This window comes from Neolamprologus brichardi, chromosome 1, assembly GCF_056152115.1.
Source record: "Neolamprologus brichardi isolate AB-2024 chromosome 1, ASM5615211v1, whole genome shotgun sequence".
Lineage (NCBI taxonomy): Eukaryota > Metazoa > Chordata > Actinopteri > Cichliformes > Cichlidae > Neolamprologus > Neolamprologus brichardi.
In genome coordinates, this window is record NC_142104.1 from 7,722,509 (window position 1) to 7,740,867 (window position 18,359).

General features: G+C 38.2%; 3 protein-coding genes across 4 annotated transcripts in view; all 3 read left to right on the forward strand.

Annotated features, from left to right (window-relative positions):
- The first annotated feature begins 484 nt into the window (after positions 1 to 484).
- Positions 485 to 3,168, forward strand: cox5ab (cytochrome c oxidase subunit 5Ab). The gene is made up of 5 exons (XM_035916030.2): positions 485 to 641; positions 2,213 to 2,329; positions 2,440 to 2,561; positions 2,706 to 2,828; positions 3,039 to 3,168. The coding sequence occupies exons 1-4, from the start codon at positions 569 to 571 to the stop codon at positions 2,817 to 2,819; spliced, it is 426 nt and encodes a 141-aa protein (XP_035771923.1). The 5' UTR covers positions 485 to 568; the 3' UTR covers positions 2,820 to 2,828; positions 3,039 to 3,168.
- A 1,070-nt stretch (positions 3,169 to 4,238) lies between these two features.
- On the forward strand, positions 4,239 to 12,562 carry fam219b (family with sequence similarity 219 member B). The gene is made up of 7 exons (XM_006779735.2): positions 4,239 to 4,490; positions 6,396 to 6,504; positions 7,230 to 7,323; positions 7,447 to 7,524; positions 8,653 to 8,704; positions 10,132 to 10,282; positions 10,373 to 12,562. Exons 1-6 carry the CDS (start codon positions 4,416 to 4,418, stop codon positions 10,279 to 10,281), a joined length of 558 nt encoding a protein of 185 aa, XP_006779798.1. The 5' UTR covers positions 4,239 to 4,415; the 3' UTR covers position 10,282; positions 10,373 to 12,562.
- A 3,276-nt stretch (positions 12,563 to 15,838) lies between these two features.
- LOC102790211 (AT-rich interactive domain-containing protein 3B) overlaps positions 15,839 to 18,359 on the forward strand; it is a 57,447-nt gene continuing 54,926 nt past the window's right edge. The window contains exons 1-2 of one of the 2 annotated variants that reach the window (XM_087846738.1): positions 15,839 to 16,004; positions 16,987 to 17,619. In XM_087846738.1, coding sequence (XP_087702864.1) covers positions 15,969 to 16,004; positions 16,987 to 17,619 — 669 coding nt within the window. In that variant the 5' untranslated portion in view covers positions 15,839 to 15,968. The other variant, XM_087846775.1, reaches the window with a different exon arrangement.

An 18,359-nucleotide genomic window follows, 5' to 3' on the forward strand; every position in this document is an offset into this window, starting at 1 on the left:
TCATGTATTTAGTGAAGGAGTACATGCAGAGGGTTGGGCTGACAGAGGAAGATGATCGGGATATTGTGAGCATCGATACTCAGCTATGGCGACCCCTAAAGGAAGCAGCCAAAAGAAGATAAGTGAAAGCAAAAATTCAACGCAAAATAAATAAAAACATAATCTAATTCGAAAATATAAAACTGTAATAACTTTTATTTCTGCATATATGACCATATTGGGCATAATACTAATTTCCCATGATTGGAAAACGAAACTAAAAATAAAATGGAAACTAAAGTGAAAAAAATATAGATGAGCAAGAAGAAAAAAATTATTTTTAGAAATTTTATTGTTAAATCAATATAATTATATTTTACTTTATAGTAGCAAAAAAAAAAAAAACCCAAACAAAAAACAACAACAACAAAAAACAAAATTTAAAAAATCGCTCAAGTCAACGGCCTGGAGGAGGCATTCGGCTATCTTCGTTCAGTCACGTGACCATGGCGCCCTCGTCGTGTCCTTTCGTAGGTCCAGAGTACCCCTTTCTAGCACGTACAGGACGGTTAGTATCCAGTGCGGAAACATGTTCCGGGCCGTTTTCCGACTGTCAGCTTCAGGAGCGCGGAGTCTGACTCGGTCACGACCCTGCTACTCAGGTAGGACCGTCTGCTTTGCACCTTACGTGAAATTAAACAAACTGTGTGATAAATTAAGTAAAATGGGCTCGTATAGCTACCCAGCTAGCTTAGCTAACCCTGTGTGCTTGTATGTAGCTAGAAGCTAACATGGGGTGACATTGAATTAAAGTTGTGACCTGCTGTGTTTAAGGGTCTGAAATTAAAATAGTCTGGTGTTTTCACCTTTCGTTGTGTGATTTAAATATTGAGGCGCGAAGTGAATTGAAGCGTAAAAGTCACGACCTTGCGATGACCCTCCTCGGTTTGTTTGAGAGAGTCAGCGACCGCAGTTTGCACGCAGCTCATATCAACACGTTGGACTATGGTCAAAATTGAATGCAGATCACAATGCTACAGAGTTTGATCTAAAATTAACACCATGAGCATGTATTTTTGGCCTTTTTAATGCTGCTGTTCTCCTGAAATAACCGACCTGAGCTCACCTGTGCAGGTCATCTAATGTTAGTTGACGGTATATGGCAGACGGGTTTAGAACATTAATGAGTGCTATGTAAAAAGTTACTCATTATTCAGGATTGTTGGACTAAATAAATGGAGGCATTACAGTATTTGGTAGAAGTGGTTTTCAGTATCTGTCCTTTAGTTAGTTTAAGAAGGTGTCCGCTGCCTGTCCAGTAAGCGGTGCAGAGGGTCATCTGGATTATCCATAATGCATAACAGTTTGTTCAGTGACCTCCTCTCTACGACAAATGCTTAGTTTGCTGGCTTCCTACACTGGAAATAAAGAAACTGAAACCAAACTCGTTTACGTCTTCAAATGTACACGCAAACACCAGCTACTCGGATCTAGGCGATGTAGCAATAAATTGCATGACCCTATTTTACTTTACTCCCTCAAAATGTGTAACGACTACTGTTGTGCGTGTTTTCACTCTTTCTGTAATGCCGCTGGAATTTATAACTTTGGTACAGTACTTTGAGTTCTAAAATGCAATTTCATACCAGAGTAGAAATGAAAATGAATTAGAAGGTTTTGACAATGTGCCCTTGTTCAAAAGCCTCTGAGGTTGCATTCAGCCAGAGTGAAAAGTGATAAGAAGCAGCACTGTTAATGATAAGGCGATGCGAAGAGCAGTGGTGCTTTGGGTACTGTGAAAAAAAAAAAATCAGTTTAACAGCAAAATGAACATATTGTTTTAAAATATATTGGTTGTTAAAAATACTTGTGATATCTATTTAAAAAGGTAAATGTTTATTACTATGGTTCAGCACCAAGATGCACTTCCTGTTCATTTGTAGATGCAGACATTGTTTTTAACTTGTGGTAGATCATTAAATAAGGTCATTTTACAGTGTGTTCCAAAAGTTTAAAATGTCACTGTGTGTATGTTTGATTAAGGACCTGGAATGTTTTATTTACTTCAAGTACAATACAGTGCTTTAAAACTTTCTTTGTCTCGGGTAACAAAAGAAATAAATGTATGTTTTTTTTTTAAGTCCAAATTAGTTCAATATTAAACTGTATTATGTATGTATGTATGTAATACAAGTATGTCCTTGAAACTTATTTATTGAATCCTTTTTTTAAGCTCCCTTGGCCTCCAGGTGCTACTCCCATGGAAAGGTGGAGACAGATGAGGAGTTTGATTCCCGTTGGGTCACTTACTTCAGCAAGCCTGACTTAGATGCTTGGGAACTCAGGAAAGGTGACTTTAAGTGGATTATTTTTGTATTGTTATAGTTCAAATGAGGGTTATTCTAAAAATCATAACTTTAAAATTACATTGCTACTTCTGTAAACTAAACACACACACAGGAATGAACACCCTAATTGGATATGATTTGGTACCTGAACCCAAGATCTTGGATTCGGCATTAAGAGCTTGTCGGAGGCTGAACGACCTGGCCAGTGCCATCCGCATCCTTGAAGCTGTCAAGGTGTGTAAGACTCACTTCAATAAAATATGCCATTAGAGGAAATGAAGTCACATAAATTGTACTCTTTGAGATTACAATTGGATGTACACCTTGTTAGGATTTTTTTGTGCCTTACAGCTGATCACATTTTAATCTTTATCTTAGGACAAAGCAGGCCCCCATAAAGACATCTATCCCTACCTGATCCAAGAGCTAAAGCCCACCCTCACAGAACTCGGCATTTCAACACCAGAAGAGCTGGGAATTGACAAGTTGTAGATTATCAAGGTGAGACTGCACCATACTGCAGCATGCTACCTGGATGGGCAGTGTGGATTTTAAAAAGAATTGCTTCAGGCATTAGTAACTGATGCTGCCCAGTACTACCTCAAACTGTGCATTTGCATACTGGTCTACTTTATTGCACAATATTATTGCAGATTATGTGGCCCGTTACGTACTTTCAATTGCAAACTTGTTTTGTTTCTCTTTCCTCAGGTTATTAGATGTATAAAGAGATGAGCTTTCCCGATTCTCTCCATGCTGAATTGCCCATATTGTTTGAATCCTAGCTGTCCTGTGGTGTACAAAATAATGGACCTTATAAATAAATCAGAAATTGATGATGTGTGCTTGTTCTTTGTCTATGACTAATACATCCTTTGATGTACTTAATTACACCTTTGTAAATATCTGATGTGAAGAATAAATAATAACCAGCTGAACTCTATTTAAAAGGATAAGAACTGTAGCATTTTTTTTTTTAAACGGATGGTCACATTGAATTTGATGAACCAGTGTTTTAGATTTTAGTCAGTCCTTACAGTACCCATGTTTATTGCCTATAAATTAAAAAAAAAAAAAACCCACTCCAAAGCCTTCAGGGTCGCAAGCAAACAGGAGGCTGAAGACGATCAAAGGAGCAAAAGAAGTGTGAGCAAAATCCATCGTAGTGAATCAGAAGACTCCCTGATAGCTGCAGATCCTGACTGTAGACTATGCAGAGCTGGGCTAGTAATTACATCTCAAAGAGAGCAATTAATTTGTATTTTGAACTGTTTCTCATTTTCATATTTTTATATACAGAGATGAAACCCTAATGAAAATGTAATTTTTAAAGTAATTCCCAAATTATAGAATTTTAAGTGTTTCCTTTTGCTCCTCTTGCTTTCTAAAGAAACCTAGTTTAGATATGCTATGTTAAAACTTAAAAGTTATTTTTAATAATAAAATATTACTATTCAGATATTTAGGTGTATATGTAATACAAATGTAGACTTTTTATTTTTCACTTGGTCACAACCGTTTTAGATCTCTCTCTGGGCTCTTATTTTTGCCCATCAGGTGGCGATGAGAGGCTACAAATCATCCTGGTTGTAACTATATATTTGCGTAAATAAGATATTTAAATTGATACGTGTATTTTATTCATTTTTACTTAATATATTGCTTAATATATTTATTGTATTACTGTGACTTGAAACCAAGTCATTACTTGAAACTGCTTGGAAAAGTTTTCGTTTAGTTCCACGTGGACCGTGAACATTAATTGGCAAATATGACAGTCTAGTATTATGACAGTTTAGTGACACATTTAAGGCCCCTGTAATATTTATCCGCAATTTTCTTAATAAGCTGGGCCGGGCTGCTTTGTCGTACTTCATGATTTTATTAACCATTTAAGCAAACATTCTCGGGTCGAGCAGGGTTTTATTTTGAAATGTTTGTTTCCCGGAAGTAGTATGAAACCTGTCCCGCGAGAGCACAGCTAGCTAACAGAAGTTCCTGTTTGCTTATGGACTAAAAGTCCCTTCCCGATGGGGCAGCTGTCAACATGGATGTGTTGCGGCGTAAACTGTGACAACTAAAGCCAAGATGATGAACGACATTTTGGAGGAGCCGGAGAAGGACTCCCTGCTGGAGGCACAGCAGGATTCGCAGGGTTTGTCGGTAATGTCAGCTAAACCTAGCTAACGGGGGAGGATAGCTAACTAGCTTAGCTTTTGATTTTTGACATTTCGCTAACTGGGAAATCATTTCAAAATCATTATAAGGATGAACGAGACTTCGTTGGTAGACCTTAATAAGTGTGGGAGAAATTAATGGAGAGTGAGTGAAATTAAAAATTATCAGACGTATAGCTGTTTTTGCAAATCGAAAGGACTAAAACTATAGATTTTAATTTCTCTGATTTTCTTTGGCTGCTGCAATGTAATAGCCAGCCCTGGGGAGGAGCTGGAGCTAAATCAAAAATGAATCCAAACGAGATTCGTTGCAATATTAAACATATTAACTAATTGTTTCTGAATTCATTTTCTATTTCTGTTTTGTAAATAATATCACTAGGAAATTTTTCTAAAAAGATGACTAATTACAATAATATTTGACTGATGTACAGTACTGTGCAATTGTCTTGGGTAGCTTCTCATTTCTGTATATTTTTCTGCAAAAATGGGAAATAGTTGCAGTGATTTTTTTGAAACTTGTGCAAGTATGCATGAAAATAAGGCTGTTGCTTGGTCTGTAATACACTGAAGCCATGTTGGGAGAAAATCCTCTTGAGTTTCTGTGACAAACCTGCTACATAAAAGACAACAGTGCTGTTACAGTTTTGATTCTCTTTCTTCCTGGTTGGTGTCTGGCATTCATTCATATGCATCTTTGCTGATTTGACAAAAGTCCAACTGGGATAACCGCATGTTTTAAGAGCTTTCTTTACAAGCCTATATTACTTTTCTTTCTGTCGGTGCTATAGAGTGCTGACTATCCCAAGTTTGTGTTCCAGTGGCTGGTGGGAGTCACAGAGTAGGTGCTGGAAAGTGTGTGTTTCCAGTAAACTTAAAGGTTTAGGCTTCTATCCTCCTTAATGATCACAGCGCAGACCAGGGACAGTAACCTATTATCCTTCGTATCCTCCCTGGTGAACCTTGTTTTTATCCACTGTTGATTTGTTTGGTAAAGGCTTCTACTTGTTTTTTTTTTTTTTGCCATCCATGTATCAGTACCAGTGGCTAGGTGTTATCCCTTTGAAGGAGCCCAAAGCTTTAATTTCCACTTCCTCTGTGTAAAGGTTATGTACAATGGGTTATAGGGGGAGCCCATGGTACATCCGTGCTTATGTCTGTAGCAATTCTAATTGTTTTTGATATATGTTGTGGTAAGGCAAAAGTGTACTGCAGTGCAAATCTGATTGTAAAGCTGGTTCTGTTGTGTAAGGAACTTTCTTTACTCTTACTATACTCATTTAATGACTGTCTCCAATGCCTCGGTTGTAGGTAGGTATACAAACGAAAAGGTAGACAACATCAAAGGACACTATGGTTAAACCGGAATGAGTGCAAGTTTGCAAACCTTGTTGGTGAAGTCAGTGGAGTTTTTGAACAAATGTGTTTTTTGTAACAGGCTACTGATAAGAAATTGTTTTTTCTTATGGTTTCTCTTATGTGTAGATGCAACACTAGTTTATACCTTAAGTTAAGTGTTTTTCATGGTTGAATGTTTTATAAGTCTGTGTGAAGTGGTTTTGAAAAACTTTGAAAGACCTTCAAAAGCTGAGAGAACTGTTGCTCAAGACATTTGAAAAGATTAGAAGACAGATTCTTAGAATCAAAATACTTAAAAAAAAAATGAGTGGTGTTTCAAGACTTTACACGGTGCTGTATATCTTGTTTTGTCCTTTTGTTCCACCCTGTTATTGTAACATGTAAACCATTTTATCTTTTCAGTGATTTTCACCATATAAAGGACAGTCATTTCATTTCATTGTACAGTACATTGTATTCTAAGAGTGAAGCTGTTGATTGAGTAATTTATTAAGTAAGATACTGATTGTGCTTTCAATTTTTGAAACTTAAGGGGCCAAGTAGTGGCACAAGACCTAAGAGCATAGATGGCGGCATCAGGCCTGTGGAAAAAAGAGGACCTTACATCATGTCCAGAGCGCCAGCCATCCATCTCAAACTACGTAAGTATTTCCTCACCTCAAACAGTTGGTGGCATAAACACGTCAATTTTATAACTGTCTGTAGGTCACCAGTCCTCCTGTGATTGTTGTTTTTATGAGGTGATTTATGCTGATGTGCATGAATAGTGTTGAATGTGCACCTAGCAGGAAAACAAATCCTGAGTCATATGACACTGTTGGGCACTTTCAGCTTAACTTAGCCACAAAATATCTTCCTCTTGTTTTTTTTGTTGTTGTTGTTTGTTTGTTTTAATGCAGTCCTGCCTAGGTGCCTGAAGATCTTAGCCTAGTCTTTTTTTGGGGCCCTGTCCCTTGCACAGAGTTTCTTTTGGATTTTCTAAATCTTGTAATGATACCACGTATAATATACAATAAGACTCTCATCTTATGTTTTTCACAGAGTGGTAAACCACTCCCAGTCTGCCTCTCCCTGGGATGTTCTTTATATACAAAGTTATGTTACTTATTAACTAAATAGATGTTAGACATTTCATTGGATACAAAGCTTTTCTAGTCAATGGTTCATACATCCCAATTTATTTTTAAAAGTGCAAAGGAGTGTTTTTAGTCTGACTCACTATGAAATTCGTAGGTGTTATGAAAATGGGTTATAGGTTATATAGGTTACATTTTTCTGCCTGTGTAAACTGTCAGTGTTTACTTTCATTCTCCACTCCCTCTATGGTCAGTTCTGCCCTAACAAAAATGTATTTTGTTATCTCTAGAGAAACACAGGGAGATGGCGAGGAAAGCGCTGAAGAAGAAAGCTCTCTCACCGGGGCCTCCAGTGACGCACCAGCCTAGACAGGGAGCCAAGAGGTCAGAAGAAAAGAATATCAAAGAGGAAGCAGCTTTTTGTGATGTCAGCATAATGAAGATGAACTGTGATTTATTATTTTAATGTTGTTTCTGGTTGTCTTTTGGGTTTTGTTTTTTTTTTAGGATGGTGAAATATAACAAGGGCTATGCTGCTTTGAGTCAGCACGCTGAGGATACTTTGGTTGCAATTGACTCAGACAGGTATGGTCAAACCTGGTATTCATGTTATTAGGTTAAAACAGTAGTACACTAAGGACTAACGGTCTGGTGTTATCATTTGTGAGGTTTTTTTCAGTCTTTCAAAAAAAATCAAAAAGAACAATTCTTTTTTTTTTTAAAAAAACAACTGTAAGAATTACTGTTTCTCTGACCATAAAACCATGATTTAAAATGTTTCTGTTGTATTCATGTACAACAAAGAATATGTTCCAACATAAAAATCCATATCTACTTTAACTCTGTCCAAAGAATGTAAGATGAATCAAGATGTTAAACTCATTTAGACGTTAAATGACCACATGATGTCTAACCCACCATATGTCATATCTTACCAATTCAGGTTAGTGTCTGTAAACCTATACTTTACAATCTAAAATGTAAACCTGTTAAGAAAAGTCAAAAGGCTTTTAGTAGAATTTTACACATCAAAATGACTGAATTTATTTATGTATGTGTAAATTTATGTTTATATGTATGTAATCACAAGTCAATGTCTTTTTCAAATCGTCAAGGAGAAAGCACACCATTTCAAATATTAAACAAACCAGAACACTTCATAAATTACAGTTGCACTGTTAGGTTTGATATTTATTTATAGGAGTTTTGAACTCTTCCAGCAAGCCCAAAACATTAACATATAGTGCATTATGATTGGTGTTTGGGTCCTTAAAAGTGGAGGAATCTAGAAGAGGTAAAATCACAGCAGCTGTTTGTAAAAGACAAGCGATTACATAGAATAAGATGTGGGTATTTGTCCAGTATAGTTTTGTAAATAGAACGTATACCAGTGCTTCTGGGTTAATGAAGGCCAAGAAGCCAGATTATAAAGTACACCCATGATGTGCGATCGATAATGAATTTGATATAAACTGTAACACAGAATATACAAATGTAGTCCAAAGGCAACAGCATGTACGCATATAAGTAAAGTTACCATAATGAATAGCGTTTAATAACTTGGTCTGTACAAGTATTTTCCTAACTGTTAAATTAAAACAGGCCCATTTCTGTAATTCAGTCTAACCTTAATTTTCTTCACTGGATTCTCAATTTGCTTTCTAAAATTGTGCCTCCTAAGTTATGAAGAATCTGTCCTTCATGTCTTAACAGTGATGAGGAGATTGATTTTGAGCAGTATTCCTCTGGATACTCTTCAGCTGAGGTGAGTTATTTCCACAGGACATTTTTTAGATTCTCTTCGAATCTGTTACCACGGTGTCAAACTGGTTGGGTGACTTTTAGCCACAGCATGCGGAACTATAGTTTATGTTCTTATCAAATCTGGCTTTTTGATTTTTGTTTTAATTTTAGCTCCCTGCCTTGGTGCTTTGGTGCTTTTTTCACAAACACATTGGATTGACTTGTCAGCACACACCACTGAAAGGAGACCACTGAAAACACTACCCTTTGCACCACCAAATTACATGCAAACTTGGGAATTTTTTTTGTTGATTAGCATTCAAATCTCTCAATGAATACAGAAGAGAGACTTACCACAAAGCACGAGATAAGGCTAATCAAAAAGGTATTGGCTGAAGCACATGATTATTATGCCAACAAAGATCATTCAGCAAGCAGCTCATTTACAGCTGCACCAGAAATGCATCAGACATTCACAACTGGTAGCAAATTGTTTTTTGTTTGAATTTGTACGCATGCCAGAAACGACATGTACTGAGTACATGTGTGAATAAATGTGAGAATAAAGGATAAGTTTTACTTCTGTTATTTGTTTTTCCCAGGCACTGAGGCTCGTGATTTAAGATTATTATCTTGGTTTGTACCTTGTGGCAAACTCTGTCTTGTTCTATTCTAACAAGACATACAGAGACTGAGTCATAAAATCTGGAAATAACTTGGCATGTTTCACTTCCAGTTCCTTCCTCTTGAGGTTGGTGGGTTTTTTGAAGGTTTTCTGGTGACAAAAGCTTTAGACACTTTCAAGTTTACTGTCCAACATGCAGGATGCAAGTAGATACCCCCATCATGAATTTGGAACCTTTTACATGTCCCAGAAGTGTTTGCTAAAGAAGACTTCAGAAGTTGTCAGCTAAAATGGATACATTACAGTTGAATGACTTCCACATTGTCACCAAAATGTTTCTGACATTAGTGTTTTAAGTTTGATCAAGGCTGCATTGATTTTTAAAGATTTACATTCCAAAACTAATATAATAAAGTAACATAACAAAATAACATAACAACACTTCCAAGCTGGCTTACAAAACTATGTGCTAAATGGACTGGTACTCATCCAGTGCTTTTGTACTCTTACTTAAAAATTAAAGTGCTTTTTACACCAATTTGGGGCAGTTTGGGGTTTAGTAGTTTGCCCAAGGACGAGGACACCAAGAGCCAGGGAATCAAATCATATGCCTTCTGTTTAATAAATGAGCTGTTCTACCTCATGAGCACAGCCTCTCACAGAGTGCAGCAGCTCTTGATAGACTTGCCTTTAAATATGTTATTTTGAGGGGGGGCAGACTTTCCATGTAAAAATTCATTCATTCATTAAGTAACATTATTTTTAAGTGGTTACACTAATCTGGTTGCATCACATCTCACTTATATTCTGTCTTTGCTCTCCAGATCCATCCTGATTTGAGCAAGCAGCTGCTTCAGGATGGCTATCGCCTGGATGAGATCCCTGACGATGAGGACCTGGACCTGATTCCACCCAAAGCCATGGGCTCCTCTGTGTGCTGCTGCTCTGAGGGCCCGTCCTGCCCCATACAGTGATGTCAGTGCAGTGACTCAAATCTAACAAAGTCTTGGCTCCTGCTTCAGCTTACTTTAATGACTGGTGCCTGACGCCTTCTTTGTCACGCAGCTCCACTGCTGCACTGCTAGAGGACTTCCAGCTCTAAAGCCAAACACCTCTTCATGCAGGACTGCGTGCACTGAGATTGCTCAACTCCCTTTGAAAATGCAGGTGGACGTGAGAACAAGCCTTATCCACTGTGACCCCAAAGCTTGACCTATTTTTTTATTTATTCTTTTTTTCTTTTGTTTCTTAAAAAAAAACAGGACTGTGTGAAATGCTAACTACACTACTGCTCCTAACAGATTAATTCAACATTTAGGATGATGCCCTTGTTAACCCAAGGGTGAACTGGTTACCGTCTTTTGTAATCGGGCAGTTACTTGTGCAACCCTCTAAGCATGACATGCATACAGATATGCTATACAGTCTGTTTAAGCTCTTTGGTGAATCTGCATTACCCAGTTATCAACCAACAGTGAAGTAATTGCACCTTGTTTTATCAATGACATTCCCAGATCACTGAAGTATTAACTCTTTTTTTTCTTTAAAATTACATTTGAGTTTTATTCCTAAATGAAATGGCCACCACATAAACAGTCATGTCTCAACAAAAATAACTGCTTACAATCTGAAAAAATATATAGTTTTTGAGTGGACTTATTAATAACACACACAAAAGGTCACTACATTTTACAAGTTGTAATTGAGAAAACTACGACAAACCGAGGAGGACTAAGCCATCCTCTCCTTAAAAAAAACAAAACAAAAAAAGGTCATTGGACAGATTGGATAAGGATAAAGTGAAGCATACTAGTATTCTAGTTGGCAAATGCCACACTGCTGTTTAAGGCACAGCTGTGAGCAGATGGAATAAAGTGCTTTGATAGAAGAACACATGACATTTAACTACATTTGGACTTCATAGAAGTCATTATGTGACATTTGCATTTCAGTTTTTTTATTTGATATGCATTAAGTGACATGGTGTGGTTGAGAAAAATTCAAATATAGATTTATGTTAAAGACTTTTGTGTTCAAAGATGGATATGTAGCATTTTGGTTTAGAGCCTCATTCAGGTTATGATTCAACTAAGAGTTACTTATTTTATTTATATATATATTTGTCATTATTTGTTGAAGACACTAACTATTGTGACACGATAACATGACAGCAGATCACCATTAGAATCAAACTTTTAGTCCAGCCTTATGTTATTTTATTAAGCTTATACTATATGTTGGCCTCATTTTCTGTGTTATGTGTTGCTAATTCCTACATAATGGACACAGTTATGTACTGAAAAAAATTAAACTGGAAGACAATTTTTCCTTTTTCCACTTTTAAAAATGTATGTGTTCACTGACATGCTACAGCCTGGGTAATATTTTACTGTTAACTGTTTGAAACCGTAGTAAAAGGAAAAAATGTTAAATGTCAGAGTAAGTGGTAGTGATCACTTCTCAGGAGATTTGTTTGTGTGTATGTGTGTGCATGCGTGAGTGCTGGATGGATGGGTGGGTGTATGATCATAAATAGAAACATTTACAAAATAGAAATTAGGAAACTGCACAACGAGTCAAGTGCAGGGAGGACATGTGGCTGCTATTTTACTGAAATACTGGCCACTCTGTTACTTCCTTTGCTGTGATGGTAACTCTCAGTGGTGTGAATAAATGATATAGCATACCACTTGATCAACATAACAAATTGAGGACTGGAAAAGTGACATTTTGTGCAGTGACAAAGTAGGAACCTTGGTTTGTACTTTACAAAGTTGGAATCAGTTCCTTTTTTTCCCCCTCACACCTTTGCACTGTAAGGTATTAGAAAATCTTACCTTACTAGTATTTGTCACGCACACCATCTCCTCCCAGCACTCTTTGGTTGTAATGTGGGTGTTTAAGGAATAAAAGCTGATTCTACTATAACACTTAAGTGTGAGTTACTCGATACAGGTGTGAACTAAATGCTTTAAAATGGACCAGCTGAATTTATAGTGTATTGACGCCGCCCCTGGCTCTGCACGTTCTTATGTACATACAATTTTGCACTTAACACCAGTGGTCAGTAGCAAGTACACTTGACTCACCTGTACTATGCAACTATTGGGACAATCTGTATGGTGTACATCCCTGTGATGAGATAGTGTTGTTGCGTGCAAAATGCAATAACAGGTTGTTTTTTTATGACGGTAAATGCTAATCTTTTTATTTGAATTGTATTGTTAATTGGTTTACATTAAAAAATAAAAATCGGTTGATTATGCTTATGTGTCTTATTTTTGATTAGCTATTATTAGTTGTTCTTTGGTAAATGGGTAGTAACCACTTGCCTGCTACTATGTGGATTTTCGAGATATTGAAACTTATGAACGTAGACATTTGTAGACATTTGCAGCTTTAAATCCTGGAATTTTTGAGCCCTGGACCTTTATGAATTGGACATCCCACAGATTCTCAGTCAAAATACGATTTGTGGAATTTGTAGAACAACCTTTTGTCATGTCCTTCAAAGATTTTATGCTACTGAACCATTGTTGCTCTATCAGAATACATTTTGCTCTTTCTTTTAGTGTTTAGTTACATTTACATTTACATGAATGTTACGTTTCATAGCAGAACATTCACCAGAATAGCACAGAGTTCTTCTGTGTTTTGCTGCCATCTCTTTTAGGTAAAAAAAGATGCAAACACACCTGAAATTGTCAGTGACACCTGGAACATCTCAGAGGACGCGCACATTTTGATCACATTTTTCATCAATCAGTAATTTAAAAAAACAAAAAAATCCACCTTAGATGTTACTTTAATAATAATCAGCACAACAGCATCAATAGCCTAATTTGTTTTATTTCCCTAACAGCCCTCCCCATCCTTATTTATATTAGTTTCACTTCATATTTTTCACCAACTTGTCTGTGCCCCACCAGTGGGGACCCACCCAACCCCTCACAGTTTCAGAACCACTGCTGTCAGGAGATATTCAGTATTACAGACTGCACCTATCTGTGTCTTCACTGACACGGCTGATTACTGCAGTTGTAGTAGTTTTTACTTTTATTCAGCACTTTTGTTTTCATTACTTTCCAGGCTGCATTTTCTCATTTCAATTTGATTTTTGTTGGCAAGTTTTATGGAAACACATTATAATAACCACACACTATTAAGCATTTGCAAGATGTTAGTTAATATGTATTTCATCGTCAAAGCATTACTTCTTCTTAGTATGTCGTTTATAAACACTGATATAAATGCTTTGCTGTTCCTTAACAAGCTCACCTATAACGTGTTCAACGGCAGCATTTTTATATTTTATAAATGACGGATTAACAATTTCTAAATACAGTTACATAAATTACATCAAGCATAAACAAGTGTTTTATAAATACTTGTATTACATTGCAATTCATGAATAATTAAAATAGTTACTAGTCGTTAGTAAAGCATTTTGTGTGAATCTAAAGTGAGGACAATCTATGTCTGACAAAGCTTTACAAATTAAACTGTTAGCACTCTTTAATATGGTTATCAGCCCACCCTGTGCAGCTATAACAGCTTCAACTCTTCTAGAAAGCTTTCCACAAGTTTTAGGAGTGTGTTTATGGGAATTTTTGTCCATTCTTCCAGAACCGCATTTGTAAGATCAGACACTGATGTTGGGCAAGAACGCCCGTCTCGTAGTCGCCACTCTGATTCATCCCAGAGGTGTTCTATCGGCACTTCTATCAGCACTCTGTGTAGGCCAATTAAGTTCTTCCACACCAAACTCGCTCATCCATGTCTTTATAGACCTTGCTTTGTGCACTGGTGTGTAGTCATGTTGGAACAGGAAGGAAATTGTCCAAAATGCCTTGGAATGCTATAGTATCAACAGTTCATTTCACTGAAACTAAGGGGGTGAGCAAAACTCTTTCAAATCAACACCATACAATAATCCCCACTCCACCAAACTTTACATTTTGCACAGTGAAGTCACACAAGTACCGTTCTCCTGCCAACCACCAAACCCAGAGTCATTCTTTGGATTTCCAGATGATTTTCTGTCTAGAGAACAGGTTTCGACGGCTCTAGAGTCCGGTGATGGCGTGCTTAATATAACTGCACCTGATTTTTTGGTGGTGTGAGGTTTAAACGCAGTTGTTCAGCTACAAAAAACTATTTCATTAAGCTCTCTACACACTGTTCTTGAGCTACACATGAAGTTTAGAGGTCTGTAGCAAAAGTTGGCGACCTCTGCACACTATGTGCCTCGGCGTCCGCTGACCCTACTACTGTAGTAGTAGGGTAAATATTTAGTAGTGAGGAAATTTCACAACTGGACTTGCTGCACAAGTGGCATCCTGTCACAGTACCACACTGAAATCCACTGAACTTCTGTGTGGGTTCTCAATCACCCTGGTCATTTTCGTCTAAGGGACTACCATGGGAAGAAAGTTTTTTGAAAATTAAAGAAGTGGGTATTCGTCAGGGTTTAGAGGAATTAATGTACAACACAAACACCGAACCAACAGCCATTTACATATCTCAGTTTCAAAACACATAAGCACCAAAGCCTTGTGACCAAAATGATAAAGAATAAAAGTAATGCCAATATTGTTTATATATAGTTTTTGGTTACTTTGTATAAAGTCTATTTTTTTTTATTTCAGTTTACTATAAAATTTTCCCCAACACATTTTAGTTCTTAGTTTAGTTTTAGTTAACTGTAATGGCCTTGGATCAGTTTACGAACTAAGCAGCATGAACCATACACTGTCTGTGGTTTCCTCAAGGGGGTAGCAGGGAGCCACACTGCAATTTAATGATTATGCTGTGCTTCAACCTCAGCACAGCCCTGTCCCATTAAGTTTTTGTAGAATTATTTTAAACCTTGCCTAATAATGGTTCATGTTTCATTTTTTAAAATTAATAGAACAGGTTGTTTTCTTTAAACGGGCCGACTTACTAACCGTCTACCTATTGAGAGACCAATATCCATGTGCAGAAAGATCAATTTCAAGCTTTAAAACTATCCATTTGTAACTGACAACATCCACATCTACTTGCGCTTACATTTTCATATGTTGTGCCTGCATTTGGCACTTTAAAATCAGTTCAATACCTTCTGAAAATATACCATTTTGGTTCGAGGTTTTAGTTGATCTTATGCGAAGAATTATGGATATTCAGACCATGCGGTGTAAAATAAAGACTCGGAAGAATCGGAATTAACACATTACAGGTAAAAGAGCTTAATAAAAGTGGTGAACTGAAAAGGGCTGATACTTGTTGCTGTCGCTGGGCGGGCCTAACGCTGTAGTGCGCCATGCTGGGGGTGTCAATTGAAGGCGAGGAAAAAAACCGACTGGGAGTTACCTCAGCGCTTTCCGAGATATGAGATCTGGCCGTTTTCCAGTCGGTGCACTTTTTTATTAAAGAAGAAAACCCCGAAAATCACGGGGCAAAAAAAAAGAGCGAAAGAGACGCACACGCATTTGAAGAGGTCACCCAGAAAAACAGCGTTCAGCGGCTTTCTGCCGGCGGATCAGTCGGAATCTGCGGTGTACGCTCGGAGTCTCTCTCCCCCAACCCCCCCGTGCGCGCGCGCGCGTGTGTGCGTGTGTTTACAAGTGTTTGAACGACTGCCAAAAGAAGAAGGGAGGAAAACGCCAAGGAAGGAGGGATGGTGGACAATTCAAGCAGTAGTAAGGCACAAATGGTGAGTCGGGGTTCTGCTTCTCGCCCTTTTGCACTTTCCTAAACGGCAGCGAGCTGAAAACGCTCCAATTGTTTTTTTATTTTACGGCATTGGCTCGTTCAACGTTGTAAAATTCAAAGGAAAAAAACTTTTTGGGGTAATCTGACTTTTGGTAGGTTACTTTTATTTATTCATTTGATAGTTTTTCGACAACACTGTAATAACTTTATTCATTTTTCCCTAAAGCGTTGTTGCATATTTGGCATTTGTTGGGAGTATCCTGAAATCGTATCCAGGTTTGAGGTTGCGGCACTTCACTATATAAACGCGGAAAATGTGTTTTACCAGTTTTTTTTTCCTTTTCTTTTTTCACTTTGATGGTTGTTTATCTAGTTTAGTTAAACTAGTTGTTAATCTAGTTTATCGGGATAACTACTTTTATGATTGTAGATACATGAATATCCGTTTAACTTTCTTACTAATACACACCTCTTACTGCGTTGTCGTTTTGACAAATTACTGCAATACTTCCTTAAGAGCTTAGCAAAACTCAGAGTGGGTTACTGCATTTCAATTATTTCCTCTAATCTTAACAGAGATTTTTCTGTGGCTGGTTACTGTAATGTTTACTTTCCAAACTCTTTATGTAGATTAGTCCTTTGTGTAAAAGTTTGATTTGGCTACTTTCTAGTCTAGGATTTTTTTTTCTGCTTTTATTCATGCTCAGGTTTTAAGAGCTCCAGTTACTAGCGAGATTTTTGTAATTTTTTTCCAATTTCTTTATTTAGCTTAAAGTAATTTAAATTTCTTGTTGGGATATTGTAGGTTTAAAAGTACACAAGCGTTTTGCTTCTTTAATCTGAGGAAAATCATGTGGGTGAATTATCCAAATTTGTTTGAGTTAATGTTTAAATCGGGCTTCTTTGGCTCCACTGTAGCTTTCAGGAGTAATTAGGTTTCAGTATACAGTAAGTCATCCATGACTCCTCTCTTCCTCTCACAGCCCGGAATGTCTCAGGAGCCTGGTGTGGCCTTTCCTCCAAGCACCTCCGCAGGAGGAATGAAACTCGAAGCAGTGATGGAGCAGCTCCAACGCCAGCAGCAGGCACGATTAGAAATGGAGCGCAAGGAGAGAAAGATACGAGAAGCCCACATCATGTACGCTCAGCAGGTTGCTGCCCAACAGGCCATCTTAGCAGCTGCTCGGGCTTCTGGAGCCAGCTTCATGGGGAAAGGCCTGCCTGGAGGCATCGCTGGTGGTGGATTGCCTCCCCGGGTGTCCAATCAGAGCAGTGTAGACTCAGACAGAGAGGATGACGAGGACAGAGGTCGGGATTCTGGAGATGAGGACGATGACAATGAGATGATGGAAGGGGATGAGGGCAGCGATGATGATGAGGGAAGCGCCAGTGGTCTGGAGTTCCTCCGCAAGCAAACCCTTGCTTTACAGCAGAATGCCTCACGAATCCCAGCCCGTCCATTTGGCAGTTACTCTGCATCGGCTCCCCAGAGGACCGCTTCCCCACCTGTTAGAGTGAAGCAGGAACCTGACGAGGGCCTGTCTCCTGCAGGGGCACACTCTGCTACTTCTCCTAATGGACAAGCTGACTGGGGCTTTGATGACCACTTTAGACAGGTTAGTATCTTGCCAGTTGTTGCCCTTCTTTCCACAGGATTTCCTTTGTAATCCATCTGATCCTATTATGTCCTTTCACAGTTATCTCATTCAAATATGAGTATAAAACTTCAGAATTTAAAATTGTCCATCTTTCCTTAAATATTGCAAATCAAGGCAGAATTTTTTTGTTTTGTTTTTTTTATACTTTAAATTATCACTATAGTTTACTGAGATCCCAATGACTATGTCCTTATACTGCTTGTCAGATTTCCATTTAGGGTCTTGTTTGTATTCTCAGTCCAGCCCCCTGCCGTGAGAGACAACTTAATCTTAACTGTGGCTTGAACCGCTCCAGGAGTATCTTTGTGAGTCCCTTCAAATCTCTGCGGAGGTTTGACCGCCGATTGGCTTTTGTGGCCAAAAAAAAACAAAACTACTAAGTGACTGCTGGCAGAGGGCCAGGCCAAGGCGCAATGTTTTCACGCTCACTAGTTCTCTCCCCATGCGCTCTCATTTTGTATGCCTCTCTCACTCTGTGTCCCTCTTGGCGCTTTGCTTGGGCTCTGGTTTGGCTCTGATCCAGGTAGTGGAGTCAGGCGAGACATAGCTGCTGTGAGGCTGTGGGTGGTTTGCTGGGTCAGTTGGAGGATTTCGGGTGGGTGGAAAGGTTGGATGTAGTACACAGCAGCAGCAGCAGTCTGTCACACCCCACTCTCGCCGCCCCAAGAGTCAGGGCTCTGTGCCAAGTGTAGGCTACT